This window comes from Myotis daubentonii, chromosome 1 (genome assembly GCF_963259705.1).
Source record: "Myotis daubentonii chromosome 1, mMyoDau2.1, whole genome shotgun sequence".
NCBI lineage: Eukaryota > Metazoa > Chordata > Mammalia > Chiroptera > Vespertilionidae > Myotis > Myotis daubentonii.
Window position 1 is genome coordinate 231,771,221 of NC_081840.1, and position 14,019 is coordinate 231,785,239.

The 14,019-nt window shown below is 57.0% G+C and overlaps 1 protein-coding gene across 1 annotated transcript in view; it reads right to left on the bottom strand.

Annotated features, from left to right (window-relative positions):
• Positions 1–14,019, bottom strand: part of AFAP1 (actin filament associated protein 1) — an 82,325-nt gene that overhangs the window by 24,615 nt on the left and 43,691 nt on the right. The window contains exons 7-10 of the mRNA XM_059676429.1: positions 13,253–13,432; positions 7,553–7,648; positions 4,502–4,583; positions 1,466–1,615 (exon numbers count right to left, since the gene is read on the bottom strand). Of these exons, the coding sequence (XP_059532412.1) occupies positions 1,466–1,615; positions 4,502–4,583; positions 7,553–7,648; positions 13,253–13,432 (508 nt within the window). The remainder of the gene's footprint in view (positions 1–1,465; positions 1,616–4,501; positions 4,584–7,552; positions 7,649–13,252; positions 13,433–14,019) is intronic.

The window sequence follows — 14,019 nt, forward strand, 5'->3', positions numbered from 1 at the left end:
TTTATAAAATAAAAAGTTCTGGCCCTAACCGGTTTGGCTCAATGGATAGAGTGTCGGCCTGCGGACTCAAGGGTCCCAGGTTCGATTCTGGTCAAGGGCATGTACCTTGGTTGCAGGCACATAAGAAGTAGGGAGTGTGCAGGAGGCAGCTGATTGATGTTTCTCTCTCATTGATGTTTCTAGCTCTCTATCCCTCTCCCTTCCTCTCTGTAAGAAATCAATAAAATATATTAAAAAAAAAGTTCCGTCATTTTGACGTATGTACGTATGTGCTTTATGTTTTTTATTATTTATTTACCACAAGTGAAAGTCAGGAATTGTTATCTTTCTTTTAATTTTGTTTACTGTTCCCTTCATTACTGCTGTGTGTGTGCTCCATGTGAGTGACGTAGGTGCTCATGTAGGTGGGTTCCGACTTACGGCGAAAATCGCGTTACGTCGTAGGAATGGACCTACCACGTAACCCGAGGACCTAGTGTACTAAAGCCCACAGTCAGCCGTGAGGACTGACCGGCTGAGCAACGGCGTGAGGACCACGAATGCCTGCCTGTGGCTTCGGCCCCATCTGCACATGAACCCTGCTGAGAGCCCACTTTTTGGACACTTGAAAAATGACTGCCAACTGCAACCTTCGTCAGAGTCTGCGGACATGAATGACAGTGGCTGGGGGCCAAGGTGGCGATACGTAAGGAGATCTGGAGTCACGACTGCTCTCGAGCACCCGAAGCTGCTGGGGCACAGGGTGGCCCCTCCTGAGGGTCCTGGGCCAGCGCCCTGCCCTGGAGGGAGGCTCAGGGCCATTCCTCAGGGGCCTTGAGGCAGGAAACATCTCCAGCTGGGGAGGCTGGGGTCTGGCTAGGAGGGAGCGTGAGAAATGAACACTTGAACCACCCAGGGACCCAGTGACAGCCAACCTGGGACTCTGTCCTAGGAACCTGGCCCTGAAGCAGGTGGCAGAGCTCCGAAAGGGAAGTGGGAGGGCAGGGGCTGTCTCAGTCGCTGCCACACACACGTTAACACAGTCCCGCCCATGGCAGCTGCTCAGAAAATGCGGATGAAACACTGATGCGGAGACGGTCCTCAGTGAGACCGGGGTGACCCTGGTCTGGGACATGGAGCCTCATGAGAAACCCTGGCTTGATTACTGTAGCCGAGAGGAATGGCTGACCACAGTGCCTTCATGTCTGGCCATGTTCACACCCGTCCCTCACAGGCCAACAGCCCTGCACGCTTTCAGTTTAAATGCTTAAAGGAAGTCGGGAGACCTTCCTGGGGTCAAACGTGAAGAGCCACAGAGCTCACGTCAAACCCCTGCCGTCTCTTACTAACAAGCAGTGCGAGTGAAACATCTCCCCGCACACAATCCCCAGCCTCACTCCCGAGAGCCGCGTGGCGAGGCCGAGGGGCCGCGGCTCAGGGACGACAGGCGTGGCTCCTGCAGCTCCCGGGCTCGGGGCGCTCTTACCGCAGGTGGGCACGTCCTCCTCGGCAGAGGAGGTCTGCTCGTCGGTCGACGGCTTTTTCTTTCCCAGGCCGATGATCTTGGTGATTTTCTTCCCAGTGACTTTAGATGTGGTCCCCTTGCCCTCTGATTTGGAACTTTTTTTCCTCTTGACTGTCAAGAATAACGACCACACAAAAGCATGTTAAGTTATAGACCTTACACTGAAAGACGGCGAAACACAGCATACGCCACAGCCATTGGCTTGCCCCCGGTCTTACTCATTGAGCACCCGCTGTAGGCCGCCGTTGGGGCCTGGCTTACACCATCGGAGTGCTGGCTCAGTGAGGCACCAGTGAGCCACACCAATGAACCCCTCCCGCGTGCCCTACTCGCTGGGACACGCGAAGCTGCCACGGGACTGCTGCCAAGACCTCAGCTCCGTGGCGGCACCAGCAGGGTAGTCACGAACCACCCAGAATCGCGGTGCACTGGCGCGTTACGGGGGGCATATCCTTCCCCTTGAACGCAGGAGAGGAGCGACAGAGTCACCCGTGGCTGGACGGCAGGGGCTGGCCCGCTGCCAGCGATGGAGGGGTAACGGGGAGGAGCTGTCTGCGTCGCGGCTTCCTCGGCAGCCAGCACCTGTCTGGTCACGAAGGGCTGGACGAAGGGAACTCCCTGAACCTCAGTGCACACAGGCCAGAGTGAGCCGCAGAGTGGAAGGAAGGAGAGGTCAAGTGCAGCTTAACCACTAACTTCCTGCAGGACCTACTCACCGCGTGTCTGCAATGCACAAAGCATCGCGACAGGCACCTTTTCAAAATATGGAAGGCTGCTCTGCTGTACAGAGCCCAGGGGAATGCTGGGTAGGATAATCCACTCCCACGCACAGCGAGACGCACTGGCTCCGCAGAGGCTACTGTGAGGGGCCTGGGAGAAGAAGCCGCAGTGTGGGCTGCGCCTGGACATCCAGGCGGGAACCTGAGATTGTACGTTGGTCTCCTCCAGGGCAAACCTCAAAGATAGGTTTCCCGGCTGTGATTACACACAATGTGGCCTGTGGACGACAGAGAATGCCTCCCACCGAGTGACTTCCGACGCAGAGGACGAAAATTACACCAGACGCGTCTGGCAGAAAGTCACAGGCAGAGCAGAGGCCAAGCCTCCGACGGACCCCGGTCCTATCACCACAGCCCAGAAGACGGGGTTCCGAGACCCAGCAGCGGCTTGCTGTCTGGCTGCAGGTGACGGCATCTGCCTCTTGCGGCAGGTGCAGGGGGCAGTGGGCAGAAGCTCACCTGGGAGCCAGGTCCCGGGGCAGGCAGAGGCTGCAGGCTTCCACGGGGAAGACTCCCTGCCCCACACCCCTCCTCTCAGCCCAGACCCCACGCGGGGGAGGACATCACGTAGCAGAAAGGGCTCGTCTTCGGAAGCTCTGAGGAGCTCTCAGACGTCAGTCACAAGAACAAACAACTCCATGAAAACTCGGGCAGAGGATGTGAACAGACTTTTCACCAAAGAGGACGCCTGGATGGCAGACAAGCTCGTTAGACTTAGTCAGCGTTGTTGGTCACGGGCAGAGGCACGGTAAGCCGGCTGCACAGCACTGCACGGCTGTTCAAATGGCCAACGCAGAGACCAGCACGACAGAGCGCCACCAAGGCTGGTGAGCGGCACGTGGCCAAGCACCCTGCTCCCAGGCATTAACCGGGAGAAAGGAAAACGTGTCCACAGCAGCTTCGCTCCCCTGGCGCCGAGCTGCCAGCACCAGCCCTCTCCCGTGGGTGCGGTGAGCGGGCCGCGCCGCGTCTGTGCTGACCTCCTGCTCGGACCCTGAGCACCTGCACGCGGGGCTCCCCAATGCCTGAGGCTGAGTCAGAGACGCCAGACCAAAAGGCTCAGCTGTGGACTCCACGCACAGGACGTGCTGGGGAAGGACAGAACACAGACCTGCAGCTGCCAGGGGCGGGGGGGGGGGGGAGGACAGAGGAGCACAGGAGCCCCTGGGGTCAAAACTGCTCCATGTCTCGACGGTGCGGATGGTGACCCAAAACGCAAAGAACTGTATGCCAACAAGGTGCCGTCACCGCATGTGAGGCACACGCCGCAGGGCTGGGAAGCACCCCGTTCACACAGCGTCATCTGCAGCCGCCAAGGGGGGAACAGAGACGCCCCTCCACAGATGAATGACGGCAGAAGGTGGTCCGTAGCACAACGGACTATTGCTCAGCCTCAGAGAGGAAGGGGATCCTGACACCGGCTCCCTGGGCAGACCTGAGGGCATCGCGGTGAGCGAGGTGAGCCAGCCACAGGGCAAGCTCTGTGGTTCCATGATGCGAGGTCCCTCAGGAGTCAGACCCGCAGGGACAGCAGGTGCCCCAGGCACCATGGGAGTGGCTGCAGGCCTGGAGAACGGGGAGGGTGGGAGTGTTTAATGGGGACAGTTGCAGTTTGGGAAGATGGAAGGTTCTGGAGAGGATGGTGGGCCAGCGGCACAGCAATGCGAATGTGCCTAAGGCCACTGGACTGGACACTTAACAATGGTCAGGGGGTAAATTTTTGTTATGTGTATTTTACCACAATTTAAAATCATTTCTTTAAATGCAAGTGAAATACATCTGCAGAAATTGTTTTTAAAAGGGACTTCAGAAACCTGCACGTCAGGCCTCCTCATTTGAAAGATGGGGAGTGGAACTCATCAGGGAAACGGTCCCGATGGGGCCGAGGCCGCCACGGGGTGGGCACGTGGCTCCGCTCATCACCCAAAGCCCTTCCCAGAGGATCACTCCCCGGGACAAACCACGTGAGGAAATGCCTGCTGAGCCACCGATTTAAACTCCCGCCGGGCGCCGTCGGGCCACAGGAACCCTGGCCCGGCGGCAGGCACCGGAGCCTCAGAGGGCTCCTGCTCCCCAGAGGGCCTTCTCGGATCGGTCAGTGCGACCAGGACGGTGGCAGGCGCGTGACCGAACCTGCAAGGAGACGTGCCCACAGCCAGAGTTTGCAGAACGGGCCGCAGTGTTTCGGATTCTGGTTTCTGTTTCAGGCAGAACTCACCTTGTTCTTTCCCGTTACACACGGCGACTCCATTCTCCATGACACCCTCCCCGTCCGAGCTTGGTCTCTCCGAGGACAGTTTCTGCAAGGAAGAGGAGGAAGGGCTATTCTCACAAGGTCGCACTGGCCAAGTGGCGTCATGGATCGCTCCAAAGTGATCTCAGAGCGGAAAGAACGCGGGCTGAATTCCCAGAGATCCAGGACAGCTAGGGCTCCAAGGCCGCACGGACAGGCTGGGTGCCTGTTACCAAAAGCTTGAAAGACACCAAAAGAGCAAAGAAAAAAGCCACTGAGGTAACCAGCGCGTGCTACAGTGCCTGACATTCATTCACCTCCCTCTCCCTCAGTAATTAAAAAAACGTTAGGGCTACAGAAAACTCCCCTCACCAAACCAATTACGCTTCCAGAAATAAACACTGCGTCGCCCACTTAATTTCCTCCCGTGAATAATGGGCAAGTGTCAAGTGTCTGTTTGTGACAAATATGCTCCGAGGATGCGCAGTTGGGCGGCTGTCAAACCCTCAAGGGCACCGGAGGACTTGCCCGGTTGGTCCAGCACCTGACGTCAGGGCACAGTCGGGACTGTCACTTGGCATCTGCAAGCAGAGGCACGTGGGGGCGGCAGGAGAGGGTCACGGGGACATGGTGACGGGAGGAGGCTGGGCTCCGGGTGGTGAGCACACAATACAACATGCAGATGATGCATATAGAGCTGCACGCCTGGAACCTATATGATTATATTAACCAATGTCACCCCAATAAATTCAATGGAAATTTAAAAAGCAGCAGCACTGTTGAGAGCTGGAACCCCTGCATTCCAACCGGAGGAGCTGTGGAGTCACAGCGGGGGGGCACTGTCCCCCATGCCACAGAGACTGCCAGCCGCAGGCGGATGCTGGGGCACGGGCACGCGCACGCCACCTCAGGAGGGGCCGGGCTGCGCTGGCCCAGGACGGCAGACGGTGTCTGCATCGTGCCGAGGTGCTGCGACAGCCACGGGAAGGAGCCAGTGGCATCCCGTGGGAGCCTGGTATGTGCCGACCGCCAGTGATAGGGCGGATGAGAGCTGGCGCTGCCCAGCTCCCAGGCCGGGAAGTGCTCCTGGGAACCAGGTCAGCAGGTCTGGGCGGGCACGGCACAGCCTCAGAAACCACGCTAAGTGAAGGGTGCCACCGGTCCCGTGGGAGTGGGTGAGAGAGAAACCCTGATGCACGCTGATGGGAAGTGAAACCGGGCCAGCCTTTCTGGGTGGCTATTTGCTTAGCAACACGAGTCAAATCTTAAAATCAATCCTCCCCTTTGGTCTGGTAACCTAGCTTCTAGGGGTCTATTTTCAGGTAACAGGAGCAGCAGCAAAGACTTACAAAACGATGCCAGTTATTTTTTGGCCAACAATAAGGAGTTAAATTTGGAAGGGGGGGGGATATGATAGTAGAGTCATATGATTTCATATTATTCAGCTGCTAAAAGTGCAAAAACGGTTGTTGCTTCTTATTAGTTTTCAAAAGCCTGGAAAATTGGTAATAATGTAAAGGTAAGAAAAAAGGGCAGCATAACATGTTTATGCATCAGAATATCTAAACTATCAAAGAAACACGTGAGCTGGTTAAAAAAATGCCATGTTGGGAGGAGCTGCATCCCATGTGGTGGGTTCGTGGGTGACCGTATTCCTGCCCTTTGTGTTTCTCTGAGCTGCCTGAGTTTTCCACAGCAAGCAGGTATTCGTTCGCAATAAGAAAAAGAAAAGAAAGAGAGAGACAGGCCTGCAATATCAGGACGAGGGCTGTGATAGGGTTGATTTTGTGTGTCAACTTGGAGGGTGTTTTTGGATGAGACTAATTTGTTGTTGTTGTTAATCCTCACCCCAGAATATTTTTTTCCATTGATTTTGAAGCGAGTGGAAGGGAGGGAGGGAGAGGGAGAGCAATAGAGAAACATCGATATGAGAGGGACACATCCATCGGTTGCCCTCTGGATGCACCCCAATAGGGCGAGGGACAAAATCTGCAACCCAGGTATGTGCCCTTGACTGGGACTCAAATCCGTGACCCGTCAGTGTGCAGGCCAACACTAACCACTGAGATTACCAGCCAGGGCTAACATTGAAATCCGTGAACGCTGAGTAACGCAGATGGTGCTCCCTGCTGTGGGGGCCTCACCTCGTTGGCTGAAGGCCTGCATACCACTAAAGGCCAGTCTCCTGAGCAAGGGAGAATTCTGCCAACGGCCTTCAGACTTCACCTGCTGGCCTACGCTGCAGACTTTGAACTTGCCATCCTCCATAATCATGAGCCAATTCCTTACGATAAATCTTACACATAAAAAATTCCTTAAGTAAATCACATATAAATACACACACATGCACACATACATAAGTACATACATGTACATGCACACACACCACTAGTTGTTTCTCTGGAGAACCCTCAGTAAGAAGGGGCACGAAGGCTCTGCTCACTGGCAGTGGCTGCACAGGGAGGCCTTGGAGCGTCCCTGGGCCACAGCCACCGACAGGAGCTGCGTGCAGGAAGCCCGGGGTCTCCATGGAGAGGAGCTCTGCGTAGGGACGATCAGAGCGAGCTGGGTGTGTGGCATCACAGTGACAGGTTCACACGTTTCCGACAAGAAGGGCTGGCCCTGCCCCCCTGCGGGGCCGTCACTGGGCCCTTCTACAAGGAACATGGGCACAGAGCGGAGGGCACAGGGAACGCAGCCTGGCTACTGGGATACAGCTTGGGGAGGGGCACTCGGGCAGGGCCTGCTGTATTCCGGGATACAGACCTGAGTTCAGATTCCACGCTGCCACGTGACAGCGGGTGGCCTTGAACAGGGCCCTAACAGCTTCCACCCACTTCTTCACCTGCAGTTGGGAAGAAGACGGCCAACCGCGCAGCCTGTGAACGGCCAGCTCCAGCCTCGCGCATGGGCACTGGAAATGCACAGGAAGCAGGACTGCAGTCTCTCCTGTCTTTCCCAGCTGGAGTGCGGAGACGCTCAGGGTGCACTGGGCCTGTGAGCAGGCCCACCCTCCGGAGCAGCACACGCCCTTACCTTCTCCAGCTCTGCCTTGTGCACCGGGGAGCCTGGCGGCGGCGGACACTCGGCGTCCACGGGCCCGCTGCAGCCGCTGTAGACCTCTCGGATCACCTGCAAAGAGCGCGGACATGTTGAGTGCATCCAAGCACAGAGACACTCCCACGAGGGGAGGAAGCCTGAGAGGAACAGAGGCACGTGGCGTGGCCGGAAACCCGCAGGTCACAGCAGCTGGATTTCAGCTCCAGGCCGCCCTCTGTTCATTCAGTCGCCCATTCACTGACGGTCTGCCCACTCCCGGTGCTGACCTAGGTCCTGGTCACAAAAGAACACGTATGAGAGGGTTCCGCTCCAGGAAGAGTGAGGTGCCACCGTGAACAATGAGCGTTACCAGAAAACGCAGGCGCTGTGAGGCAGCGGTAGGGGCGGCCAAGAGCAGGGTGGCCTTGAGCCGCAGGCGCAGCTGACTCGGAGCCAGAGGCCAAGAGAGGCCTTGCTGGGAGGACACTAAGCTGCGTCCCCAGCCCCCTTGCAGTCGCAGGGTCCCCTCCATCGGGCCTGAGCAGCCCGGGGCGGGGTGGGGCGGGGCGCTGACGGGGGGGGGGGGGGGGGGGGGTAAGCAGTAAATGAGATCAGTCCTGGGGAGACAGCGCACATTCTTCCCACAGAAAAGTGAGCAGGCGAGTCTTTCAAAATGTCCCCGTTCCTTTTGGAAGTAAGCTGCAACGTGAGTTCAACCCAAGTGCCCCTGGACGGAAAAGCACCGCCCACGTCCGGAGAGCCTGCAGCCCTCGGGGCGTCTCCGCGCCACTGGCTGCGCTGCTGGGACCGCGGCCAGGGACGCACAGGCCAGGACCGTTTCCAGCCATTCGGCTGCTCAGCTGTTCTATAAAAAAAGAGAAAAAACACTACAAAAAAAGGAGCCACGTCCATATTTGAGACCAAACCAGGAAAAAGAGAAAGCAAAGACCCCGAGAGCCTGTGCGGGTTTGTCCTGTGGAAGCTGCGAGCGACGTAGGTCACCCAGCGCGGCGCCTGCCACGTGTCTCGAAGGGGAAACGGGCGCTCCCTTTCTCTTGCTCTTTCTCGCTGATTTCACTACTTTTCCTCGGTCTTGGTTTCCTCACCTCCCCACTGCGCTCACCAAACCTTTAGTTCAGAAGGCAAAGCTTCATGTGATCTAAAAACAAGATGCTGTCTTTTCTCCAGGGCAGCGATTTTCAACCTTTTTCGTCTCGTGGCGCACACAGACGAATTACTAAAATTCTGCAGACCCCGAACAGTAGACTATATTTTTTGCCCATCTGACAAAAAAACAGGTATAATTCTGATTCATTCACCCTGGGCGGCTATTGCCGTGTTGGCTGCTGTTGTGTTTTTATGACGATCGACGGGAAAGGCAGGGCCTGAGTGGTCCGCATGGCCCCGGAGTAACGGCTGCTCTGGGAAAGAGTAGAATACAACAGGGACTCCTGGGCGCTAGTCACAGACAAGGGGGTTAAGCCCCAAATCTGCCGCTTCCTCCATACGTGGGGCTGAGCAATCTGGACTTTGGGCCTAACATCCTCCCTCCCGGAGGCACACAGACCCCTGGGGCTCTGTGACAAGATAAAGCGCCGCAGGGCTGGACGCCCCGGATCCTGAGCTCTCCCCGTCACAGCGTTAGTGACCGTGTGCAGTTAGACAAGCCAGCGGGAAGGGCGCCAGGTGTTCTGCAGGAGAAGGCTGACCCAGGGCCTGCCGCAGAGGCCGGTGTGGCAGCTGCCTCTCTCTGCCTGTGTCAGTGAGGGCCCACGCGGCTCCTGCCCGCCTCCTGGTGTGGGCCTGTGGGCGTGACCAGGGAGGACAGTGCCCTTGCTCTCAGCGAAGCAGGACCCATCCTTCCACACTCGGCTCAGGTCTCACATGACCAGGAAGCCCGCTCTGCCCGCCCAGGGGGAATACGGTCCGGCCGCTTCTCCACGCACCACACCAGCCACGCGTCTTCCGCCAGACGCGGGCCCGTGGGCGGCCGGTGTAGTCTGTCCTGCGGTAAGCTGTGCTCATTCCCCTGCGCGGGCTGCTCCTCCTTAGGTCGGCTTCCCACGCCCAGCTCTAACGGCAACTAAAGAAAGTGATTAAAGAGACAAGGAGGGGACGGAGAGGCAACTGGACTTGGAATTCCCGATGGGAAAGGAAGGACTGAGTGGAAAGCAGAAGCAGAGACCTGCTGTCGCCTGGTCACTAAGTCCCCGTGACCAACCTCCCAGTCCTCTGCTTGGGTTTTGGAAATCCTCAGGGAAAAGACTTTTTCAAAAGGGGGAGGGGCTGCAGCACCAATACAGCCCCCCCCTCTGCTGTGCTGTCACTACAGTGTCACACTCGCTCCAGGTCACATTCTGTCCCCGGCTCTGCCTGCTTCCCGACAGGTCCCATTGGCTGGCAGAGGCTCGGGGAACCGAGGGGTCCCTGAGGTCACCAGATGAGGACACTCAGCCACCGAGCTCACTGACGCAGTCACCATACCTGGCTCACCCGCATATCTGTCAACGCCACACTCGGTCTCCCTCCCTTCCCTGCTGCAGCTTACCTCCTGCGCAGCACATGCGCAGGGCCGGCATGCCATGCACCAGAGACCCAGACAACCTGGGCCACACGGGGGTTATTCGAGGCATCGGGCATCATGAATGATGAACCTTTCCCCAGACTAACCCGCGGTTATACCCCAGGCACAGAGAAAGGGCCTCCCCCCTGTTCTATGGGCCAGGGTTCCCTGCCCTGTTCTATGGGCCAGCGCTCTCCCCCCTGTTCTATGGGCCAGCGCTCTCCCCCTGTTCTATGGGCCAGCGCTCTCCCCTGTTCTATGGGCCAGCGCTCTCCCCCTGTTCTATGGGCCAGCGCTCTCCCCTGTTCTATGGGCCAGCGCTCTCCCCTCTTCTATGGGCCAGCGCTCTCCCTCTGTTCTATGGGCCAGCGCTCTCCCCCCTGTTCTATGGGCCAGCGCTCTCCCCTGTTCTATGGGCCAGCGCTCTCCCCTGTTCTATGGGCCAGCGCTCTCCCCTGTTCTATGGGCCAGCGCTCTCCCCCTGTTCTATGGGCCAGCGCTCTCCCCCTGTTCTATGGGCCAGCGCTCTGCCCCTGTTCTATGGGCCAGCGCTCTGCCCCTGTTCTATGGGCCAGCGCTCTCCCCCTGTTCTATGGGCCAGCGCTCTCCCCCTGTTCTATGGGCCAGCGCTCTCCCCCTGTTCTATGGGCCAGCGCTCTCCCCCCTGTTCTATGGGCCAGCGCTCTCCCCCTGTTCTATGGGCCAGCGCTCTCCCCCTGTTCTATGGGCCAGCGCTCTCCCCCTGTTCTGTGGGCCAGCGCTCTCCCCCTGTTCTGAGGGCCAGCGCTCTCCCCTCTTCTATGGGCCAGCGCTCTCCCCTGTTCTATGGGCCAGCGCTCTCCCCTGTTCTATGGGCCAGCGCTCTCCCCTGTTCTATGGGCCAGCGCTCTCCCCCTGTTCTATGGGCCAGCGCTCTCCCCCTTGTTCTATGGGCCAGCGCTCTCCCCCTGTTCTATGGGCCAGCGCTCTCCCCCCTGTTCTATGGGCCAGCGCTCTCCCCCCTGTTCTATGGGCCAGCGCTCTCCCCGCTGTTCTATGGGCCAGCGCTCTCCCCCCTGTTCTATGGGCCAGCGCTCTCCCCTGTTCTATGGGCCAGTGCTTTCCCCCTGTTCTATGGGCCAGCGCTCTCCCCATTCTATGCGCCAGCGCTCTCCCCCTGTTCTATGGGCCAGCGCTCTCCCCGTTCTATGCGCCAGCATTCCCCTCCCTGTCCTAGGGGCCTGCCGGTGGGAGTACTGCAGGTATTTCCCTCTACTCTGAACTCCACTTACAGCCACACCGCCTGCAGAGCTCATGCAGTACTAAGGGGTTAGCACCCTATGCCGTGAACAGCCACAAATGAGGTTTTGGTACTGCTGACTTCATTTTAAAGAGCCATGTCCTATGAGAAGTTCAATATGTATTTAGAAGAATTGAATCCAAATTCAGAATCACAAATCCTTCACAAACGAAACTGTTTTATGTTCTGTGGTATTTCTGTTTGCTTTCAACTTGAGCCCTCGTCTCCAGAAACACAGCCTCTGCACATTTTTAAGGAAACCTGACCACTCGGCTTCTGGGAATGCTGCTCTGTCTTCTGACTGACCCTACAAAATGGCTCATGTTTTTGGCATCTGTACACACACACACACACACACACACACACACACACACACACAGTCAGTGAGTCCTGGCAAGAGCTGCTGGTCGTGGAGGTTGCAGACCAAACGGAGAGAAACCACCTGGCACGACTCCGGAAGTGTGTGTCGAGTCACTGAACAGTCCTCACACTCTCACCCTGACAGAGGGTGTGCGCCTCACTCAGAAGATACTGAATGGTTACGTTAAAGCCACATTCCAAAATCTGGAAAGCCTAGATGACAATAGGGAGTAACTCAGCTTGTATGCATACGAAAGGGTCACAGCCTACACTTAAGAGTTAACACGACATAAAGCTATTAGAAGGAAACATGGGCAGAAATCTTCAGGGCCTTGGATTAAACAACAGTTTCTTAGCTTTGACATAAAAGCACTAAAAAGGAATGAAATGCTGACACACATGACAACATGGATGACCCCTGAAAACTCACTGCTAAGTGAACAAAGCCCGTCAGGAGGGAAAGGAGTGCGTGTACACAGACGGGAGAACAGGCAAGTGGGTGAGGACAGAGGAGTGGTGGCCTGGGGCTGGGGCGGGCAGTGACTGCTCCGTGGTGAGTATGGATTTTCTCCTTGGGGTGAGGAAATGTTCTGAAACTAGATTAATGGTGATGGTTGCACAACTGTGAATATACTAAAAACAATGAGTCACACTTTAACAGGGCGAACTGTGTGGCGTACCTCAATAAAGCTGATGTAAAAAGTATTGAAATAATATATTTCTCCAAATACAATGAGCGGCATGGTCACCAGGGAACCTGGCACAGCAGACAGGCTGACATAAACAAGGACACGTGCAGCACAGAGGGGCGCAGGCCCACCGCCCTCCACCGAACCCAGTCGGAACGCCAGGCCCGCTCCGTGCTGGCTGTGCAGGCAAAGGGCTAAGCAAACATTCCTGAAAGAAGCAGCTGGAAATTCTAGAGCTAAAAGCTACCATAAGGACACGCTGAATAGGGACAAGTTTAATAGAAGATTAGACACAGCTAAAAAGAGAAACAGTGAGCTGGAAGGTAACAAGAAGTTGACCAGACTAAACATTTTTTTAGAAGGGGGACGGTAAATACAGGAGAAGAGAAGACGCAGGATGTAGTGAAAAGGCCTCACAGGTATTTAAGTGCCGTCAGGAGGCGGGGAGGAAATGGGGCCAAGTTATATTTGAAGAGAAATGGCTGAAATTTTTCCTGAAACTTAGAACGATGACAACCCACAGATTTCAGGAGCCTAAGGAATCCCAAGCAGAATAAATAGAAAAGAATCTGCATCCCGGACCAATAAAGTGAAACTAGAACATCCAGGGAAGACGTGCTAGAAGCAGAATGTCCTGAGGAGAAGCGCCACAGTGATCGCCCCGAAGTCACCAGGACATCCCCTGACCAAGGACCAAACTGTTCAGGTTGAGCTGGTTGCGCCTGCCTGAAAAAATACAAATTAAAACAGAGCCAGATGTGAGCAGCTGGCGGTGCAGCGGCTCAGCAGCCACGCGGACAACTTGCCTTCAGCCACTGCTCGGCCTGCTCCCGGCTCTGCACCGCGAGCACCAGCGGGTCCGTGCCCTGCGGCGTGATCTTCAGCTCGTGCTGCTTCTTCTTGCCGTCCTTCGGGACGTAGGCGATGCTGCAGCCCGGGAGGGGCAGCTCCATCTGCGGCTGCTGGTCCTTGGAGCTCTTGTAGCACTGCACCGACAGAGACACCACGTCAGGGCGCGGGCACGGGCGGGAACCCATAAAACGTGGCAGAATGAACACAGGAGCGTGGGCGCGGCACCCGGAGGTCGGACCACCAGGAGCGTGGGGCTGCCCGGCAATTGGAAAAGGGACCTGCAGGCTCCCGCCGCCACCTGCTCCACACCCACGCTCACCTCCGTGCATGTGAAAATGCATCTGCCCAGGACCTCAGCAAAGTCTACCGACCGTCATTGGCACGGCCAGCGGGAACCCGAGAGGCCCTGCGCTGAGGCTGGCGGTCTAACCGAGCTGCCTCAGTAGGTCCCCTGACTATGATTTAGGAGGTTTGCGGACATGCACGGCCCTGCACACTTGGTGTCCCTGCCTCATCCCCACCCTCTCTCTGAAAGACAGACGAAAGACTTCAGTAAGAGCACAGATATCAACACATGGCGTACAACGGTGTCTGCACAGGTTGGCCTCCTAGTCGAGTGGAGGAGCCGACATCTGGGCCCAGCTCTGTCGCTACTGGAGCTGGGCTCTGGGCGTTTGCTATGTTTCCTGAGCCTGTTTCCTCGCTGTAAAAGGAGTGACTG